Below are 16401 nucleotides of genomic sequence, written 5' to 3'. Positions count from 1 at the left end.
GGTCAGTCCATGGTGAGATGTGGGGGGGGGATACAGGCTCTCCTGGGGGAGTCAGAGCAGGGTGACGTAATTTATATGTGAACAAGCCATGAGAGAGCATGCGAGTGTTAAGGCTTTGCCTGTGAATTGGGGGATCAGAAGGGATTACCTGGATGGCTGATGCTATCTGGGATTCATTATACCCTCACGGCCCACAACCCCAGTTGCCGTGGAGCTGCCGTTTGGCACCGGAATGACCTGCTGTTCCCAGCAGTGGAACTAAGCCCCACATCAAAGAGGATGCACGGCACTGGTTTTGTTTGTTTTTAAAACACAGCGGTTCTAAGCCCACTTTCAGGTCTTTGTTGCTGAAATAATAATTTAAAAATCTCTTAGATAATCAGGTAGCTCCTGCACAAGTACCTCTGAAACCAGGAGTGGGGACTAAATGTGGCCCTCCTGGCCTCTCTGTCTGGCCCTCAGGATTCTCCCCCCAGCCATTACCATCCTCCCCAGGTCATATACCTCAGCAGCCCTGCTCTGCTCTCTCTTTCAATGTTTTTGCCTGGCTGGAAGCAAGAGGCATTTCACAGATCAGAATGTCATCTTAAAATGGCAACCTGGACCTGAGAGACCAAGGTTCGAATCCCCACTCAGCCATGAAGTGCACTGGGGCACCTTGGGTCGGTCCCTGTCTCTCAGCCTAACCTACCTCATAAGGTTGTTGGGAGGATCAAATGGAATGCTCCTTGGAGAAAAGGTGGAATATAAATGTGATAATAAAGAAAAAAATAATTCCAGCCAGGCAAAAGCATTCATGGAGGGTGCAGAGCAGATGAGGGCCATGGCCTGGGGAAGGGGTGTGGCCTGAGCAAAATCTCAAAGGCCGGGGGCTGCATTTGGCCCCTGGGCCTGGGGTTCCCTACCCCTGCTCTTTCATGACTTATAAATAAAAAGGATGGTATTCAATGCTATTCCTACTCAGAGCAGATCCACAGACATGATTAACTTAGCTTCATTAGTTTCAATTGGGCCTGCTCTGAACAGGACTTAGTTGAATATAACCCCAAATGTGCAGGCATTGAAGGGCTTTCCATAATAGACAATATGAAGTTCATGATCCTCAGTCTGTATGAGAAGGCGGCTGTTATACACCTGCCCTTAGATTTGTTTGTGAACAGGGGTGTAGCTGTCCGGGGTCTCGGGGGGTCTTTGACTCCTTACCTATTGGAGATCAGGGTCCCAGCAGGCTCCCTATGTCTCCAGGATCCTACAAGCCAATCAGCAGGAAAGCAGAGTGTGTTAGCCCCTGAGAAGGGCCTTCTAACATGCTTCCTTATCCTTTCCTGCTGATTGGAGCCAATCAGAGTGAAAGGAGGTGAGTCAGCCATTGAGAAGACTCTTTTCAATAGCTAACACTCTTCCCTTTCATGCTGATTGGCTCCTAGGGATGTCTGTTGTCGTGGGAGAAGGCATTAAGAAGGATCTCTTTCTCAACCCCGCAGCAAAAAAGGGCAGAGAGGGTGTGGCTATGACTAACATGAAGGGACCTGAATTTGCCATTACACTACTGTTTGTGAAACATCTGAGAGCATGAGATTCCTTCCCCAAGACTTAGCTAAACTCAGGCAAAGAAAGCAGTGGAATTTTGGTGACCACAGCACTTGATAGAAAGTGAGCTTTTTTGGAGGGGGGTATTATTATCCTGCGGTGCCAATCAATGCGTCTGATGGATCCTGCTGTTGGCAATGCAGACTTTGCAGGGGCTGTTTTATCCTGCTAAGTGGCTTCTCTACAAAGTGGCATCCCCCTGAGAACCCAGCTCTCCTGGGCTTTTTCCTCACTTCAATTTCTCCCCCGTGCCCATCAGAGGGCCAATTTTGGATACAGCACGCCATTCCGGCTTCACTGTAATCTCTCTCGAAGCCTCGTGCTTTTCCTTCTGTTGAACAATCTTTGCTCTTTGCCTAATGTTCCTCCCTCATCATTGACAATTACACCTAAAAGGACTTCGATGCAGATTCTGTCGGTGTGAGGCTTCAGATGCAAGAAAGGAAAACTTGCCTTATGAATGCTTCCATGAGTTCAAAGAACTTGGAAACCAAAATGTTCCAGATCAGACTCCTTGGCCAATGGTCCATCTAGGGATGGGGCGGTGGATGGGATTTGATTCATGCACTGAAGTTTGGCAAACCAACCTAATTCATACTTTCTGGAACAATACAAAAACTGAAACTCAGCCATCCTTCAACGTTTGCAAGCCTCCGAAATTTTGCAGTGCAGTTTTCCAGCCAAGGAACGTGTACAAAAAGGCATAAACTGGGGTAAAGTATGCCTAAAAAGGCATAGGCTTGCAAAAATAACATACAAGAAATGCATGATATCAGGGAACACTGCTTTGCAAAAATGCGTATATGAGGCAAAATTGTAATATACACAAAACTGTATAAAAAGTTGATGGATTTCCTGAGGAGTTTTTTTTTTAAGTTGCAAACAGATGCAGAAATGCAAAGAACTAAACTTATGATTGGAAAAATGAGAAACTAAGAGAAACCCTAACTGACCCATTCCTCCATTCCTAATTCCAAAAGCCTGGCCTGGAACCCTGGATTGCCTCTGCCAGTCTGTGTAGACAATATTGAGCTAGATGGGCCAGAGGTCTGACTCAGTTGAAGGCAGCTTCCCATGACCACACGGAGAAAAGATAATTAGGTGCATTCAGGCTGAAAAAAACACTCTCCTCATGTGCACATTTAAAGTCCAGTTTAAATAAAAATCCAAGAGTCGGTTTTGCACAGCCATGAAATGAAGTTAGGGTGAAAAAAAAAGTCCTGCTAGAGAGAACATCTCTCCCAGCCCTGAAAAAACAACAACTAAGCGCCCTGCCAAATACACCAATTGTAGGAATTCTTCACCCAGCTGTTTCAAAGAACAATTTTGAGTGAAGACAATGCCTTGGCTGCAAGGACATTTTTCTTTTGAAACAATAAATCTCTCTAGAAAATTTATTGCTGCCAGCCACCAAGAGCTAATAGAATCAGGTGCAGGCAAAGAGATAGTGGGGATCCAAGTGGAAGGATCAGGGTGGTTATCCTTGGACCAAACCCTGTTTGGGATTCTCAGTGTTTTCCTTCTTTTTTGGCACCAGAATTTAAGGTGCTCTACCACGAGACCGCAGCAGAAAGGTTGCTTTTGCTAGAAGCTGCCATCTTGTAGTGTCAGCTTTCTACCTGCAGGGAATCCATCAAGTCTTGGGACCTAGAGAAGGGATGGCAAGCCCTGTGGTTCTTCAGATACTGTTGGACTGCAGCTCCCAGCATCCCTGACTACTGCTGATGAGAGTTGGAGTCCAACAAGATCTGGCGGGTCACAGACTCCCCATGCCCTGGCCTAGAGCATTCCATGATGCCCAGACATGAGTTTGGATGCAGACTCAGCAGGAGACAGTAAGGAGGGTGTTGTTTCCCATGCCTGGGGGGTCCCAGCATTGGCTTGAGGAGGACTCAGATGATGCACCAGTTGCCACACTCGAGGGGGAGCCCTCAGCACCCCTCTTCTACACCACCTAGAGGATGTGATTCTCCCTTTGGCCTCAGAAGATGATACACTTGCAGTCCCTCTTGCTCCACAACCACGCAAGAGCACTCAGCTGCAGAATAGGCTATGTGCCCTTTAACTATGACAAACAGCATTCCCAGGAGGGTGTAGCCACTTGATGGCCACACCCTGCCGGTCTTTTTAAGGGTTCAGATGATTCTAAGCCTTTGCTGAGACAATGTCTGCAAGCAGGAGCCCCCTGGTCCAATCCCCGGCATCTCCAGGTAGAGCTGGAAAAGACTCGTGCCTGAAATCCTGGAGAGCTGCTGCCAATCAGTGTAAATAATACTAAGCTAGATGAACCGATGGACTGACTCAGTATAAGGCAGCTTCTTATGTCCGTGTCTTCCTTGTTTGGCTAGCAGGGGCCACTGGGAGATGACCAGGGTCCTGATCTACCTCGCCTCTTTTAGTAATTAGAACTTCTCTAGGGGCTCTAAGCCTCAGGAGGACTAGATGCACTGATGGTAGATTCCAGTCCCTGTATATTCTATCATCATCATCATCATCATCATCCCACCCTTCCTCCCAGAAGGAACTGAGGACAGCAAGCAAAAACACTAAAAGCACTCTTAAACAACTTAAAACAAAAGACTTTAACACGTATTTAAACAAAACATCTTTAAAAATGTATTAAAACAAAACATCTTAAAAACATCTTTTTTTAAAAAAAGAAAAAGCTTTAAAAGCATTCTTAAAAGCAATTCCATCACAGACACAGACTGGGATAAGGTCTCTACTTAAAAGGTTTGTTGAAAGAGGAAGGTCTTCAGTAGGTGCAGGCAAGATAACAGCCTGTCTAACATTTAAGGGGAGGGAATTCCAGAGGGTAGGTGCCACACTAAAGGTCTGCTTCCTATGTTGCATGGAATGGACCTCCTGATGAGATGGTATCTGCAGGAGGCCCTCACCTGCAGAGCGCAGTGGTCGATATAAGGGGTAAGACAATCTTTCAGGTATCAAAGCATGACAGAAGGGTGTTATCACTAGGACCACCACTAGTAGCACCAATAAGTCAGAACCTTTTGAAAGAGAAGGAAAAGCCATTTCTGCTGTATACCTGATGATTTTTCTGCAATTACACTCGCTCTCAGCAGATGAAGATTTTCATCAAAAAGCAATAAAAGAACTCACAGTATACATTAGCATATCAGCAAAGGATCACTCTGCACCTAGCCGTCACTACCAGGAAATGAATTCAACTGGTTAGCTTTTCTTCCAAATTGGATTGAGGAGCAAAACAGCTGATAAAGTCATGAAAGGGGCTTAAGGCCCACTTGAATCCCTGAGAACATACTAACTCTCTTTGGTTCATCCTCACAACTGATGCTCCTGCGAGCATTTTCCTGCAGCTGCAGAGCTTAAGTCAGCAACCATCTTGGGAACACAGGAATGTTGAAAGCTGTAGATATCCAAGGGGAAGTCTGTTCCAATGGTAACAGTTGAGTGTCCAGTGCTGTGCCCATGACTACTGTAATGCACTATATGTAGGGCTACCCTTGAAGACTGTTCAGAATCTGCAGCTGATGCAGAATGCAGGGTGCTGGTGGGCAGTACTGTCTGGGCACATATTACACCAAGACCTGCACATGTTATTCCAAGCCCAATTCAAGGTGTTTGCATTGACATACAAAGCCCAAAATGCTATGGGCCCAGAATATCAGAAGGAATGCCTCCTCCCATATAGAGCTGTCCAGGTGTTGAGATCTGCACGGCAGGCCCTACAGGCAATTCTACAGCTCTGTGCCTAGGAGTCAGTACAAGATACAGCCTTCTCTGTGGTGGCCCCTACATTGTGGAATGCCCTCCCTTCCAAGGTGCATCTGGCCTCATCACTATGTACATTGTGATGGCGGGTCAAGATGCACCTTTTTGCACAGGCCTTTCGGGGATGAAAGATGTTATATGGTTAAAGCCCAGAAAGACCCAGCTAGAAGATTTGGATCCTGATGCAAATTTCTTCATCTGTTTGGGGAGGTGAGGTGGGCACAGACGACAACAGCACAATGCACTTACTTGGCACCCTGTTAATGGCTCGTAAAGGCCTGAGTACTCGGACAGTGCGGATGGCAGATAAACTGACGTTGTGTCCATCCAAGGAATATTCCATCATGCTGAGGAAAGACAGAGAGAGAGAGAGAAACATAAAGGTGAGAATGAAGTTACCACATGCTGTCTCATCTATTTTGAGGTGGGTGGGTTGAAAAATGGATGCTTCTTTATTAGGAAGCAGGCTCCACTAGACACAATGAGAATTGACTTCTGAGGACTGAAAAGCCAGACAACCATTAGATGTAGTGTGAGTGGGTTGCTTGAGGGCATCTGTCTGCCCACAATGGGAAGCAGGATGCTGGAACAGATTAGCATGGTGCTGAAATTTTCTTGTGCAGTTCTCCTCCACTCCACCGTTCTCCATCAATTTATGAGAAAAGAAAGGGCATTCAAAAATTATGAAAGGGGATTGCACGTTTGGTTGTAGGGAGAGTGCAGCGTTTTTGATGCGTTTGCCTTACTTCCAAGGTGCCCGAGGGGTGATTGTGAGTTTATTTTCTTTCATTCTACAAGTCCTCTCTCTGGAAGTCTGCATTTGTCAGCCTCCCCAGGTGCCTGCACTTTCTGAAAGCTCTCTGATGTCCTCAGCTGGCCTTCTGTATAAAGAAGGGAAGGTGGAGAGCCTGCCTACTACGTGCCTGAGCTGTAGATTTTTTTTTTTAAGTGAATTCTTTTATTACTTTTAAAGAAATGTGGAAACTTCATTGAAAGGTAAATAGAAACAATATAAAAACCAAGCCAGTGACTGCACTGATCTCAGGCACTCAGCAACCAGCCTCCCCAGCTTTTCACACTTCAACTGAAGTTCGAGAGAAGACGTCGTGTGGTAACTCCTGCCATAGGTTTTTTGGTTAAGGAAGCTCAGGCAGTGGAGTGTGTGTGTGAAGAAATGTTTAATGGAACAGCACATGCATCACCCTCAGTCACCTTGCAGCAATCAGGTAAGCTCAATCCTGCACCCATCGAAACCATACACAAATTCTAAAGTGCCCCATGAAAGAGGCAGAGAAATTGAAGGCTCTCTTTTTTTCCCCAGGTGATGATTTCTTTTCTTTTTTAAGAGACTGGAGAACAGCTTTTGGCATAGCACCAGATTAGATGGACCTTTGGTCTGATCCAGCTGGACATGCCTTATGTTCCCACTGAACACAGGCAAACATTCTCAGAATCACAGTTTGGTCCATGCAAAAATACATTCATCGGTCATAATTAATGCCCATTTTCTAGCAGTGGGGATATATAGCAAGGAAAAAATTCCCTCGAATGGAAGCATAGGTCCTATGAGATTTTTCAGAGCTTCTTGCCTTCCAGGCTACAGTGTAACATATTTCCTGGTTAATCCTGCCCTGTCTGTATCCAGCTTTTTGAAATAAAGCGACTGGGACTAGTTTTGCAGCTGCCATCCCACCAAATGTGAGAGAAACAGCTCAGGGTGATCCAGGGGCCACCCGATGAGGACATTTATACTGCAAACACAAATTTCCACCTGCCAGTTCGAGTGAACAGGCTTGCAGCCAAGAGCCAGGTGTGTGAGTTGAGCAGCCTTTCCAGGAATAATACAACCTATTGTCTAAAGCCATTGCACAAATACTGCAGGATTCGGAAGAGCTGTCTGGCCGCAGTCCCAATTTATTACAGCTTCCACTGCGAATGGATACAGCTATTTATTTTTTAAAATATTTTCTTTAAAAAAAGAAAAGAATTGACATAAACAAAACAATGTACCATCGGGGAAATGTATCTGGCCAGGCTAGGAGAAGCCTCTAGTGGAGATGTGAACCTCAGGTGCCAGGCCAAATGCAATCTTTCAAACCTTTCTATCAGGCGGTTGGGACTCTCCCCAGGCCACACCCCCATCTCCCCAGGTCACACCCCTCACTGTTCCTCTTTCAGTGTTTTCACCTGGCTAGAATATGTCCCTGAACTCTAATCATGCCTCCTGCTTGACTGGATGGAGAGGGAGGTGTGAGGAAATTAACATTAATTGCTCTACCTGATTTTGCTTCTGGAGCCACCCGACACTGGCATGTGGCCCCCGGAAGGTTACCTAGAAAGGTATGCGGCCCTCAGGCTGAAAATGCTCCCCTGCTCTAGTGAAATCTATGTTGTGAAAGGGATAAGAGGGTTTGCCGTGAGGGTGACTTGAAATAACCGCCCTGGGCTCCTACTGGGAGGAAGGGCAGATATAAATAAATAAATAAAATGTAAATAAATATGTAAATCAGCACCATTAAAATACACAATAAAACCATTCCATCAACACAGTAAAATAAGTACCCACCAATTAAAAAGTGCGATAAAACAAGTCCATTTTTGAGAAACGGAACAGAGGCATTTCAGGGCCAGTGTGCCATACAGTGTGGTGTAGTGGTCAGAACGTCCAACTAGGACCTGGGAGACTAGGGTTCAAATCTCTACTGAGCCATGAAAGCTTGCTGGTTGATCTCTGGCCAATCACTCTCTCAGCCTAACTTACCTCACAGGGTTGTTGTGAGGATAAAATGGAGAGGGAAGGGAACCGTGTACACCACCTTGAGCTCCATGGAGGAAAGGTGGGACATAAATGGGACAGTAACTCTTATTGTTCACCTCCATGGACCACAGTTAGGAAATCCCTGCTTTAAAAGATGAAGAATATACAGATACGGCTTTTGATATCAGGCTAGACTTGGGAGACTGAACACGCACGTTGGCTGCTTTTAGCTTGATGATCAAAGTCAAAGAAAATTTATCTCATAAGGTTGCCAGTGTTTTGTTCTTGGGGACACTCAGCAGCAGACTTCACATAGAGGTGGGGGACAGAAAAAAGCCAGCTCCTCCCTTCCACTCAATTTGCAACCCTGCAGCTGAACCTCTGTTTGCATCAAAATTGCCCTGGTTACCAACTGCCTTTGCTTGATACCACAAGCATGTGTTGAATTAACTGACAGGAGGACACCGCAAGGGTAAAAATGGGTCCTGAACACTCAACATACACCTTCTTATCCCTCTAGGGCCTAAAATAGATCCATTATCAAAGGTGGATTGACGTTTTAAAGGACAGGGTGGTGGCGGTGGTGGTAGCAGCAGAAAGGAGCGAACTTTGAAAGAAAAAAACACCCAGTGGGTTGTATCTAATCTTAGTCCTACTCAGAGTAGATCCATTGAAATTAATAGACCAATGTTAGTCATGTTTACTAATTTCGTTGGGTCTACACTAAATACGACCAACATTGGATACAAGCCAATCTTTTCATTTCAAAGATTCCAATGCTTTGTGGCTGTTTAAAACACAAATGTTCTTAGGTCACACCTGCACCTTACATTTAAAGCACTATCATACCACATCCAACAGTCATGGCTTCTTCCCCAAATGTTCTGGGAACTGCAGTTTGTAAAAGGTGCTGAGAGTCATTAGGAGACTCTTTTCCCCCTTGCAGTGCTATAATTATCAGTTCCCTGGAACTCAACCACTCTGGGAATTTTAACCCTCTGAAAAGAATAGGGGTTCCCCTAACACCTCTCAGCACCCTTAACAAATTACAGTCTCCAGGATTCTTTGGGAAAATCCATGACCATTAAAGTGGTATAATACTGCTCTAAATGTACAGTGTGGATGTGGCCTTAATCTGAATACTCAAATGCCCTATATTTTTGAACCGTTGGCTTCTAAAACCAGAGATGGGAAGCCTTTTTCAGTCCAAGGTCAACCTTTGGAGTGGGGGGAAGCCAGCACCAGAGGCACCAGTGGGACAAGCAACAGACCTAACTTTTACATTTGCCACCCTGGGCTCCTGCTGGGAGGAAGGATGGGATACAAATTTAATAAATAAATCGTTTCTACAGTAGCCTACATTCTGGCCATGTGAAAGGCAGAGATTTCTTTTTTTTAAAAAAAATGTACAAACACCAACCAACAAAATGGGATAAAATAACCATGGTGTGGAAAACCTGCAGTTTCGTACAAGTATAGATGCCGGAACTTAAAGCCACCAAAGTGGGTTTCGGCAGAGGCATTCCCAAAGGGAGTAGGAGCCGCTTGATTCCTTGCCAGATTCCAGTAGTTCAAAAATATAGGATGTTTGAGTATTCAGATTTGTGATTCCACAAAGTCGCTGGCAATTGTGGTTGTTTGAAGGAACACTTTGCTCTCATTAACACGACTCATGAATGGAAACCATAACTTACCAAACTTTTCATGTTTGGCTGGACCCCTAATCACCTTCCTATGTTGGGTCAAAAGTTCTGACAAAGCAAGATCCCAGATTTTATCGTACCAGCCTGTCTGTAGAGGGCCAGCAACAACTTTCCAATGCCAGGGCAATTCAGTTTGCTACACAGCCAGCTGCATGAAGACCAAGACCGCCTTCACATCAGACACTTGTTGCATTATTATCGCATTTTAAAGAGGCATTGGCTTTCCCCCAAAAATCCTGGGAAGTGTAGTTTGTGAAGGGTGCTGAGAGGAGACTCCTTTCTCCCCCAGAGCTACAATTCCCAGAGTTCTCTGGGAAACAGAGATTGATCTGGGACTTACAGCTCTGGAAGGGGAATGGAGGTCTTCTGACAACTCTCACCACCCTTCACAAACGACACTTCTCAGGATTCTTTGGAGGAAGCCATGACTCTTTAAAGAGCAATAACAGTGGAATAAATGTCCGGTGTGAATGTGAAGTCCTTATAGATTAAGTGTGGGCTCTGTGAATTGTCAATAGACAAAAGAGCCAAGGCTAGTTGAGGTTTAATCATGCTACCTATTCAATATGAACTTCCAGAAAAACACGTTCCCAAAAGGGAACTTTTTGGCCGCATTCCCACCACATATGAACTGTAGTTCCTTTCCCCCGTAGCCTTTCCGGCAGAGGGATGGGATAGTCTTAATAATGTGAGACAATTGGACTGGAGTCCAACAGAAGGCAGGGATCTCTACACCTACATGCATCTTCCCATCCTCCATCCAGACGAGCAAGAGAGGCTTCCTCGCAGTTCAAGGACACATTTCAGCCAGGTAAAACCACACAAGGAAGGTGCAAAGCAGAGCTGCAATGGGAGTATAGCTTGGGAAGAATCCCAAGGGCCGGAGAGAGAGAATGAGAGGACCACATTCAGCCCCAGGCCTGATGTTCCCCATGTCTACCATAAACAACAGGATATATTTTGGGAATACCGATATTCTTTCCTATATTTGGCACCCTTTGCCAGAGTCTATGGAGCTTGAAGCGAGAGCCTTACGGCAGGGCCTGGCCTAGTGAGCTCCCAAGACTGTGTAATCTACAGAGCTTTTTGAAGACACACAGGAACATCGGACGCTGCCTCATGTTAAGTCAGGCCATCGGTCCATCTAGTCAGTATTGACTACATTGACTGGCAGCAGCTTTCCAGGGTTTCAGACAGGAGTTTTTTTCTCCCAAGCCTACCTGAAGATGCCGGGGATTGGGTTGGGAGCTTCTGCATGCAAGGCAAATGTCCTACCACTGAGCTATGGCCCTTCCCAAAGGTATAGCACAGGTAGACAACACTGGTCCCTGCCATCAGCAGGCTGTATGTAGACAAAAACAACCATGGAGGTAGAATCTTGCGACCCAAAGTAATGGCTACTTTGGCCCTGAGAGAAGCAAACATGATTGACGGGCTTTTAAATCATCACACACACACAAGTTTACATCGCTTTCTCATTTAACACGCTTGTCTGACTGATGAGCAATTTGTCTACTGACCCGGCAATTACAATGAAGAAGTCCAGGCGGTTCCACGTGTCTCCTAGGTAACACTTCTGCCCAAAGATTCCGAGAGCTATCATCTTGATGATCATCTCCACGGCAAAGAAGGCAAAGATGAAGTGATCAAATGCCTGGATTTTTTAAAAAAAGTCTCTATTAGTCCTATATGGTATCCCTGTCATTTGGTGTAGTGGCTGGAGTGTATTGGATTAGGGCCTGGGAAACCAGGGTTCAAATCCTCACTCAGCCAGGAAGCTCACTGGGTGACCCTGGGCCAGTCTCAGTCTCTCTCAGACTGATCTACCTCACAGGGTTGTTGTGAGGACAGAATGGAGAGGGAGGAGAACCATGTAAGTCACCTTGAGCTCCTTGTAGGAAAAGTGGGATATAAATGTGATGATAGATAGACAGATAGTGATGATGATTAATAATTATTTGTTACATTTAAATCCCACATTTCCTCCAAGGAGCTCAAGGTAGCATCTGTTGTTCTCCCCCTCCACCCATTTTACCCTCACAACAACCCTGCGAGGTAGGTTATGCTACAAGATATTGACTGGTCCAAGGTCACATAGTGAGCTTCATGGCTGAGTGGGGATGTGAACGATGAATGCCACTTTGAGCTTCTTGGAGGAAAGGTGGGAGATAAATGTAAAATAAAATGTGTGAATGAAGAAACACTTTTACATACGGTGAAGAAAAAAGTGGAACATTCCTATATTTGATCTGAGTGGTAATGGAGGAGGCACAACTTTTTGTGTGGGAGAAGAGCCTGTTCCTAGGGAGGAAAGACAATTTCATAGAAATTCAGATGGTTTAACCGTCAACCCCTCTTCCCAGGGAACTCTGAGAATTGTATCTCCACGAGATGAATACGGGTCTCCTAAGAACTTTCAACATCCTTAACAAACTACACTTCCCAGGATTCTTTGGGGGAAGCCATGACTGTTTAAAGTGGTACGACATTGCTTTAACTGTGTAAAGCAGATGGAGACTCTGTCATATTCAGAGCAGATTCAGCTATGGGGCAGGACGGTGTGGGGCTGATGTGCAGGGAGTCCAGTGCTTCTCTCTGTAGCAGCGTCTCTACCTTCCACACACCTAATGCCACATATGATGTCAGATATATGGCAGGTGGGTACAGTTTCAGGAAAATGGCCTCATGGACCAAATGGCTCCGGAGGCCTGCTGGGCCAAATTTGGCCCATGAGCCAGAGCTCCCCCTACCTGACCTAGATGGACTTTCTGTGTGATCCAGAAGTGTGTGTGTGTGTGTGTAGATTCTGAAATCTTAAGTCTTGTTAGCGAATAATCAGGCAACCCCATTAACATGCAGAAAACAATCGTTTAACATGTACATTTTCCTAAACACTCTAAATCCCACAGCATCCATAACAAGGACCAGATACATAATGATGGGCCTGAAGCCAGAAACAAAGTTTAGTCTAATGGGATTCTCCAAACAAAAAAATAGTCTAATGGAACAGCTGGGTTAAATAGATAAGGCTTTCTTAGGATGCACGGCAGCTAAAATTTGTGTTTGTTTTTCAAAATAAATAAACGTGTTTGTATAAAGTAGAAACTCCTTTGCAGAACGGCCCCTGAAGGCCCTTACATTAGCTACTGGAGGAAGCCCACAGCAATGAGGACACTCACTTGCCCCTGATGCTGCCGGGGTGTTTCTGCTCTGTGCTGAAAAGCTTCAGCCAGGTCTTCCCTGGGGTCTATGTCAGCTGCATGATTGCCAGGATTCGGGAGGGATTGGAGTTAGCGGCTAAAATCCAGCCCATAAGCTCCAGGACGTCATTAAGCTTGCAGGTTAAGAAATGGATGATGAGCGCCAGGCCTGTACTCGCTCCCCAGAGGGAGGTTATTGGGCATTGTGTTACGAGCAGAGAGATTATGGAGTTTCTGCTGAAAGCCTCGGCACAAAGACTGAATGATGTTTGATCTCTTGGGGTGGGTATGGGGACAGCAGCAGGACCAACAAATTGTTCCATACCAGTCAGCGGGTAGCCCTCAGTCACTACTGATGATAGAGATGAAAGGGAGGGTCTCTGGGAAATGGCATGGACTCAAGATGTGTGTGTGTGTGTGTGTGTGTGTGTTTAAACACATCTAGGAAAGGTTCAAAATCCTCCAGGCAGACACAGCTCACATATGCACCATACATTTAAAGCACTCTTATACCACTTTAACAGTCATGGAGAATCCTGGGAAGTTAATTTTGTTAACAGTGCTGACCTCACAGGGTCCCCACCCTTGTTTTCTTCTCTGATGTTTTTGCTTTTCTATGTCTGCAAACCCTGGGGGTCCTCCAAGTCTGCAAATACCTCTCTCTCTAGTGCACAGACGTTTCTGGTTGGGCTATGTAAGCGATGGCACTCTCCCCTGGTGACTGGAAACAGAGGGAATGCAGCAGGAGGCCTACGAGGTTAAATGCGGCAATGCCCAATCAACCTCATTCTGCCTTCAGCAAGCCCACCTGCCTGCCTTCTTACTTAAAAACAGTCCTCTTCCTCAGTCTCAGTGTTGCCCCTTGTAGAACTCAACACAGGGGAGCTCTGAATTGGTTGGCTCTGCCTGTCATTGGCTCTAGCTCCACCTACTGTTGGTCTCCCTGTCTTCCGCCCCACCAGTCCCAACAGCCATTGGCCACCACACAGGGAATGATTTCCAGAAAGAAAGAAAGAAAGAGGGAAGAGGGAAGGTGCTCTCTTACCTCCAAGATGGTGCACCTCTCTGACTTGCATTTGTCATCCTGACAAGGTTGGAACATCCCGAGGGTGACACAGTTCAGAAGAATGACCAACATACTGATGTGCTCGAACCAGGTGCAAGCAAACAGTTAAGGAAAGCGACTTGGGCGGAGTCATTTGTTTATTTGATTTATATCCCACCCTTCCTCCCAGTAGGAGCCCACGGCAGCAAATGAAAGGACTAAAAACACTTTAAAACATCATAAAAACAGACTTTAAAATATATTAAAGCAAAACAACTTTAAAAACATTTTTAAAGGCTTTAAAAACATTTTTTAAAGCTTTAAAAACTTTTTTTTTAAAAAAAGAAGGTTTAAAAATATATTAAAAAGCAATTGCAACACAGACACAGACTGGGATAAGGTCTCTACTTAAAAGGCTTGTTGAAATAGGAAGGTCTTCAGTAGGCTGCAAAAAGATAACAGATACGGCTCCAGTCTAATATTTAAGGGGAGGGAATTCCAAAGGGTAGGTGCCACTACACTAAAGGTCTGCTTCCTATATTGTGCAGAACAGGTAAGATGATATCTGCAGGAGGTCCTCACCTGCAGAACGCAGTTATCAACTGGGTATATAAGAGGTAAGGCTATCTTTCAGGTATCCTGGTCCCAAGCTGTATAAGCCTTTGTACACCAAAACCAGAACCTTGAACTTATCCCGGTTGAGTCATCAACTTTTTGTTGAGTCATCAACAAAAAAAGTGGCAGGAAAATAAAAAGCCCAAAGAGGAGGGATATGGGTGGCATTTGCATATCAAACAGCCCCTCCTCGAGAGTTAAAACAACAACATCAATACCAGAACCACTATCAACCATAGTGCAGGGTGGGGTGTGTGTGCAGATGATGCAAGAGATTTTGAAATTCCTAGAGACGTGCAGAATATCAGTTGCCAACTCAAGGGGACTCCCACGGAGATGAAGAGATAGTGACTCCATTGTGCCCTCCTCAGCCTAGATTAGGCAGAAAAGGCAGAGAATTGAGATATGAGTGACAGATGTTGCTGTCATTGCACTTTTTAATGAGAGGAAGAACTTTTCAAAATTTGTAGGTGTGTTAGACAGTCAACTGTGGACACAAAACCCTATACACTGAAGCTAAAGAAATGACGATCCTCAAAGTCATCCAGCCAGGAACAGACTAGTCATCAGCTAACTGACCATGCCCTCCTTTTCTCATGCTTATTAGCATTGATGACGTCAGGTGTGGAAAACTTCCCAGCATGGATAAAATGAATTGGGAGAGCATTCCAAGTGTGCTCGTGGGGATGGAGGGATCTGTTAATTGCAGTTCTCTCAGTTTCTCATTTTTCCAGTCTTAAATTCAGCTCTCCACATTTCTGCAGCAATTTGCAATTTCCCCCCCTAAAAATTAAAACCCTCATGAAAATTCATCAGCATTTTGTTGTGAATTTCTCTTGCTAAAAACATTTTTGCAAGCAGTTTTAACTAACAAACACATTTTTTGGCAAGCAATGTCCCCCAATATAATACATTTTTGTATCTAATTTTCACGAATATTCATTTTTATGCACATTTTCTCCTAATACATGCATTTTTGTAAACATTGGTTGGAGAACTGCATCGTAAAATTTGAATAGCTGCAAATTCTGAAACTTAGCAATGTTTCAGTTCACATTTGTGTCAAAAAGTGCAAATTTGGTAGGTTTGCTTTTACATGTGAACTGAATCAATAACAGCAGCAGCCTCAGCAGCATCTGGAGGGCACCACATTGGGGAAGACATTATACAGATTGAGACTGTAGACTGATTAGAATTCCAGACTGAATTATTTGTGGGGGATTCTTTTTTTTTAATGCTCCCATTTTTCTTCAACCCAGCTCTGTGCATGTAGTAAGCTACTATACATATAAGGGAGACAGATTTAGCATGGTACTCTTTCTTGTGTGCTAGCTTATTATATGCGGGGAGATTTCCATGCATTCAAAATTAAAATCCTCCACCACCCCCTGGAGCCTGGTACAGTCCAGACTGCGGCCTTGTCATCAATCAGTGTAATGTGTAGAGCAGCATTAATACTATGCTCAACTTCCCAATGGGGCAGTTAGTGTGGCTGAACAGCAGCAAAGATCAGAACAGGCCAACTGGTCAGCTGTAGCCTGGAGTTAGCCCATGGGATGTTTCCCTTCAGCTCAGTCATCCACCTGTCTTGCATGTGCTAGGATTGAATCCAAAACATCTGGAGGGGCACAGCTGTTGCAGAGTAGGATTTTATGTTACTCCAAGGGAGACAGACACATCTGTGCACAATGGAAGGTGGTCATTAGGGCAAAGAAGGCACTGCCCCAGCAATCTCAG

The 16401-nt window shown here is 45.0% G+C and overlaps 1 protein-coding gene across 4 annotated transcripts in view; it reads right to left on the bottom strand.

Moving 5' to 3' along the window:
- Positions 1–14156, bottom strand: part of CACNA1H (calcium voltage-gated channel subunit alpha1 H) — a 206140-nt gene extending 191984 nt beyond the window's left edge. For all 4 annotated transcript variants that reach the window (XM_061599729.1, XM_061599731.1, XM_061599730.1 and 1 more), the window contains exons 1-3: positions 14050–14156; positions 11325–11458; positions 5593–5690 (exon numbers count right to left, since the gene is read on the bottom strand). In XM_061599729.1, the coding sequence (XP_061455713.1) occupies positions 5593–5690; positions 11325–11458; positions 14050–14142 (325 nt within the window). In that variant the 5' untranslated portion in view covers positions 14143–14156. The remainder of the gene's footprint in view (positions 1–5592; positions 5691–11324; positions 11459–14049) is intronic.
- Between the last annotated feature and the right edge of the window lie 2245 nt (positions 14157–16401).

The sequence above is a fragment of the Rhineura floridana genome, chromosome 17 (assembly GCF_030035675.1).
Source record: "Rhineura floridana isolate rRhiFlo1 chromosome 17, rRhiFlo1.hap2, whole genome shotgun sequence".
Lineage (NCBI taxonomy): Eukaryota > Metazoa > Chordata > Lepidosauria > Squamata > Rhineuridae > Rhineura > Rhineura floridana.
The sequence above is the reverse complement of the archived record's forward strand: the minus strand, read 5'-3'. Positions and strand labels throughout refer to the sequence as shown.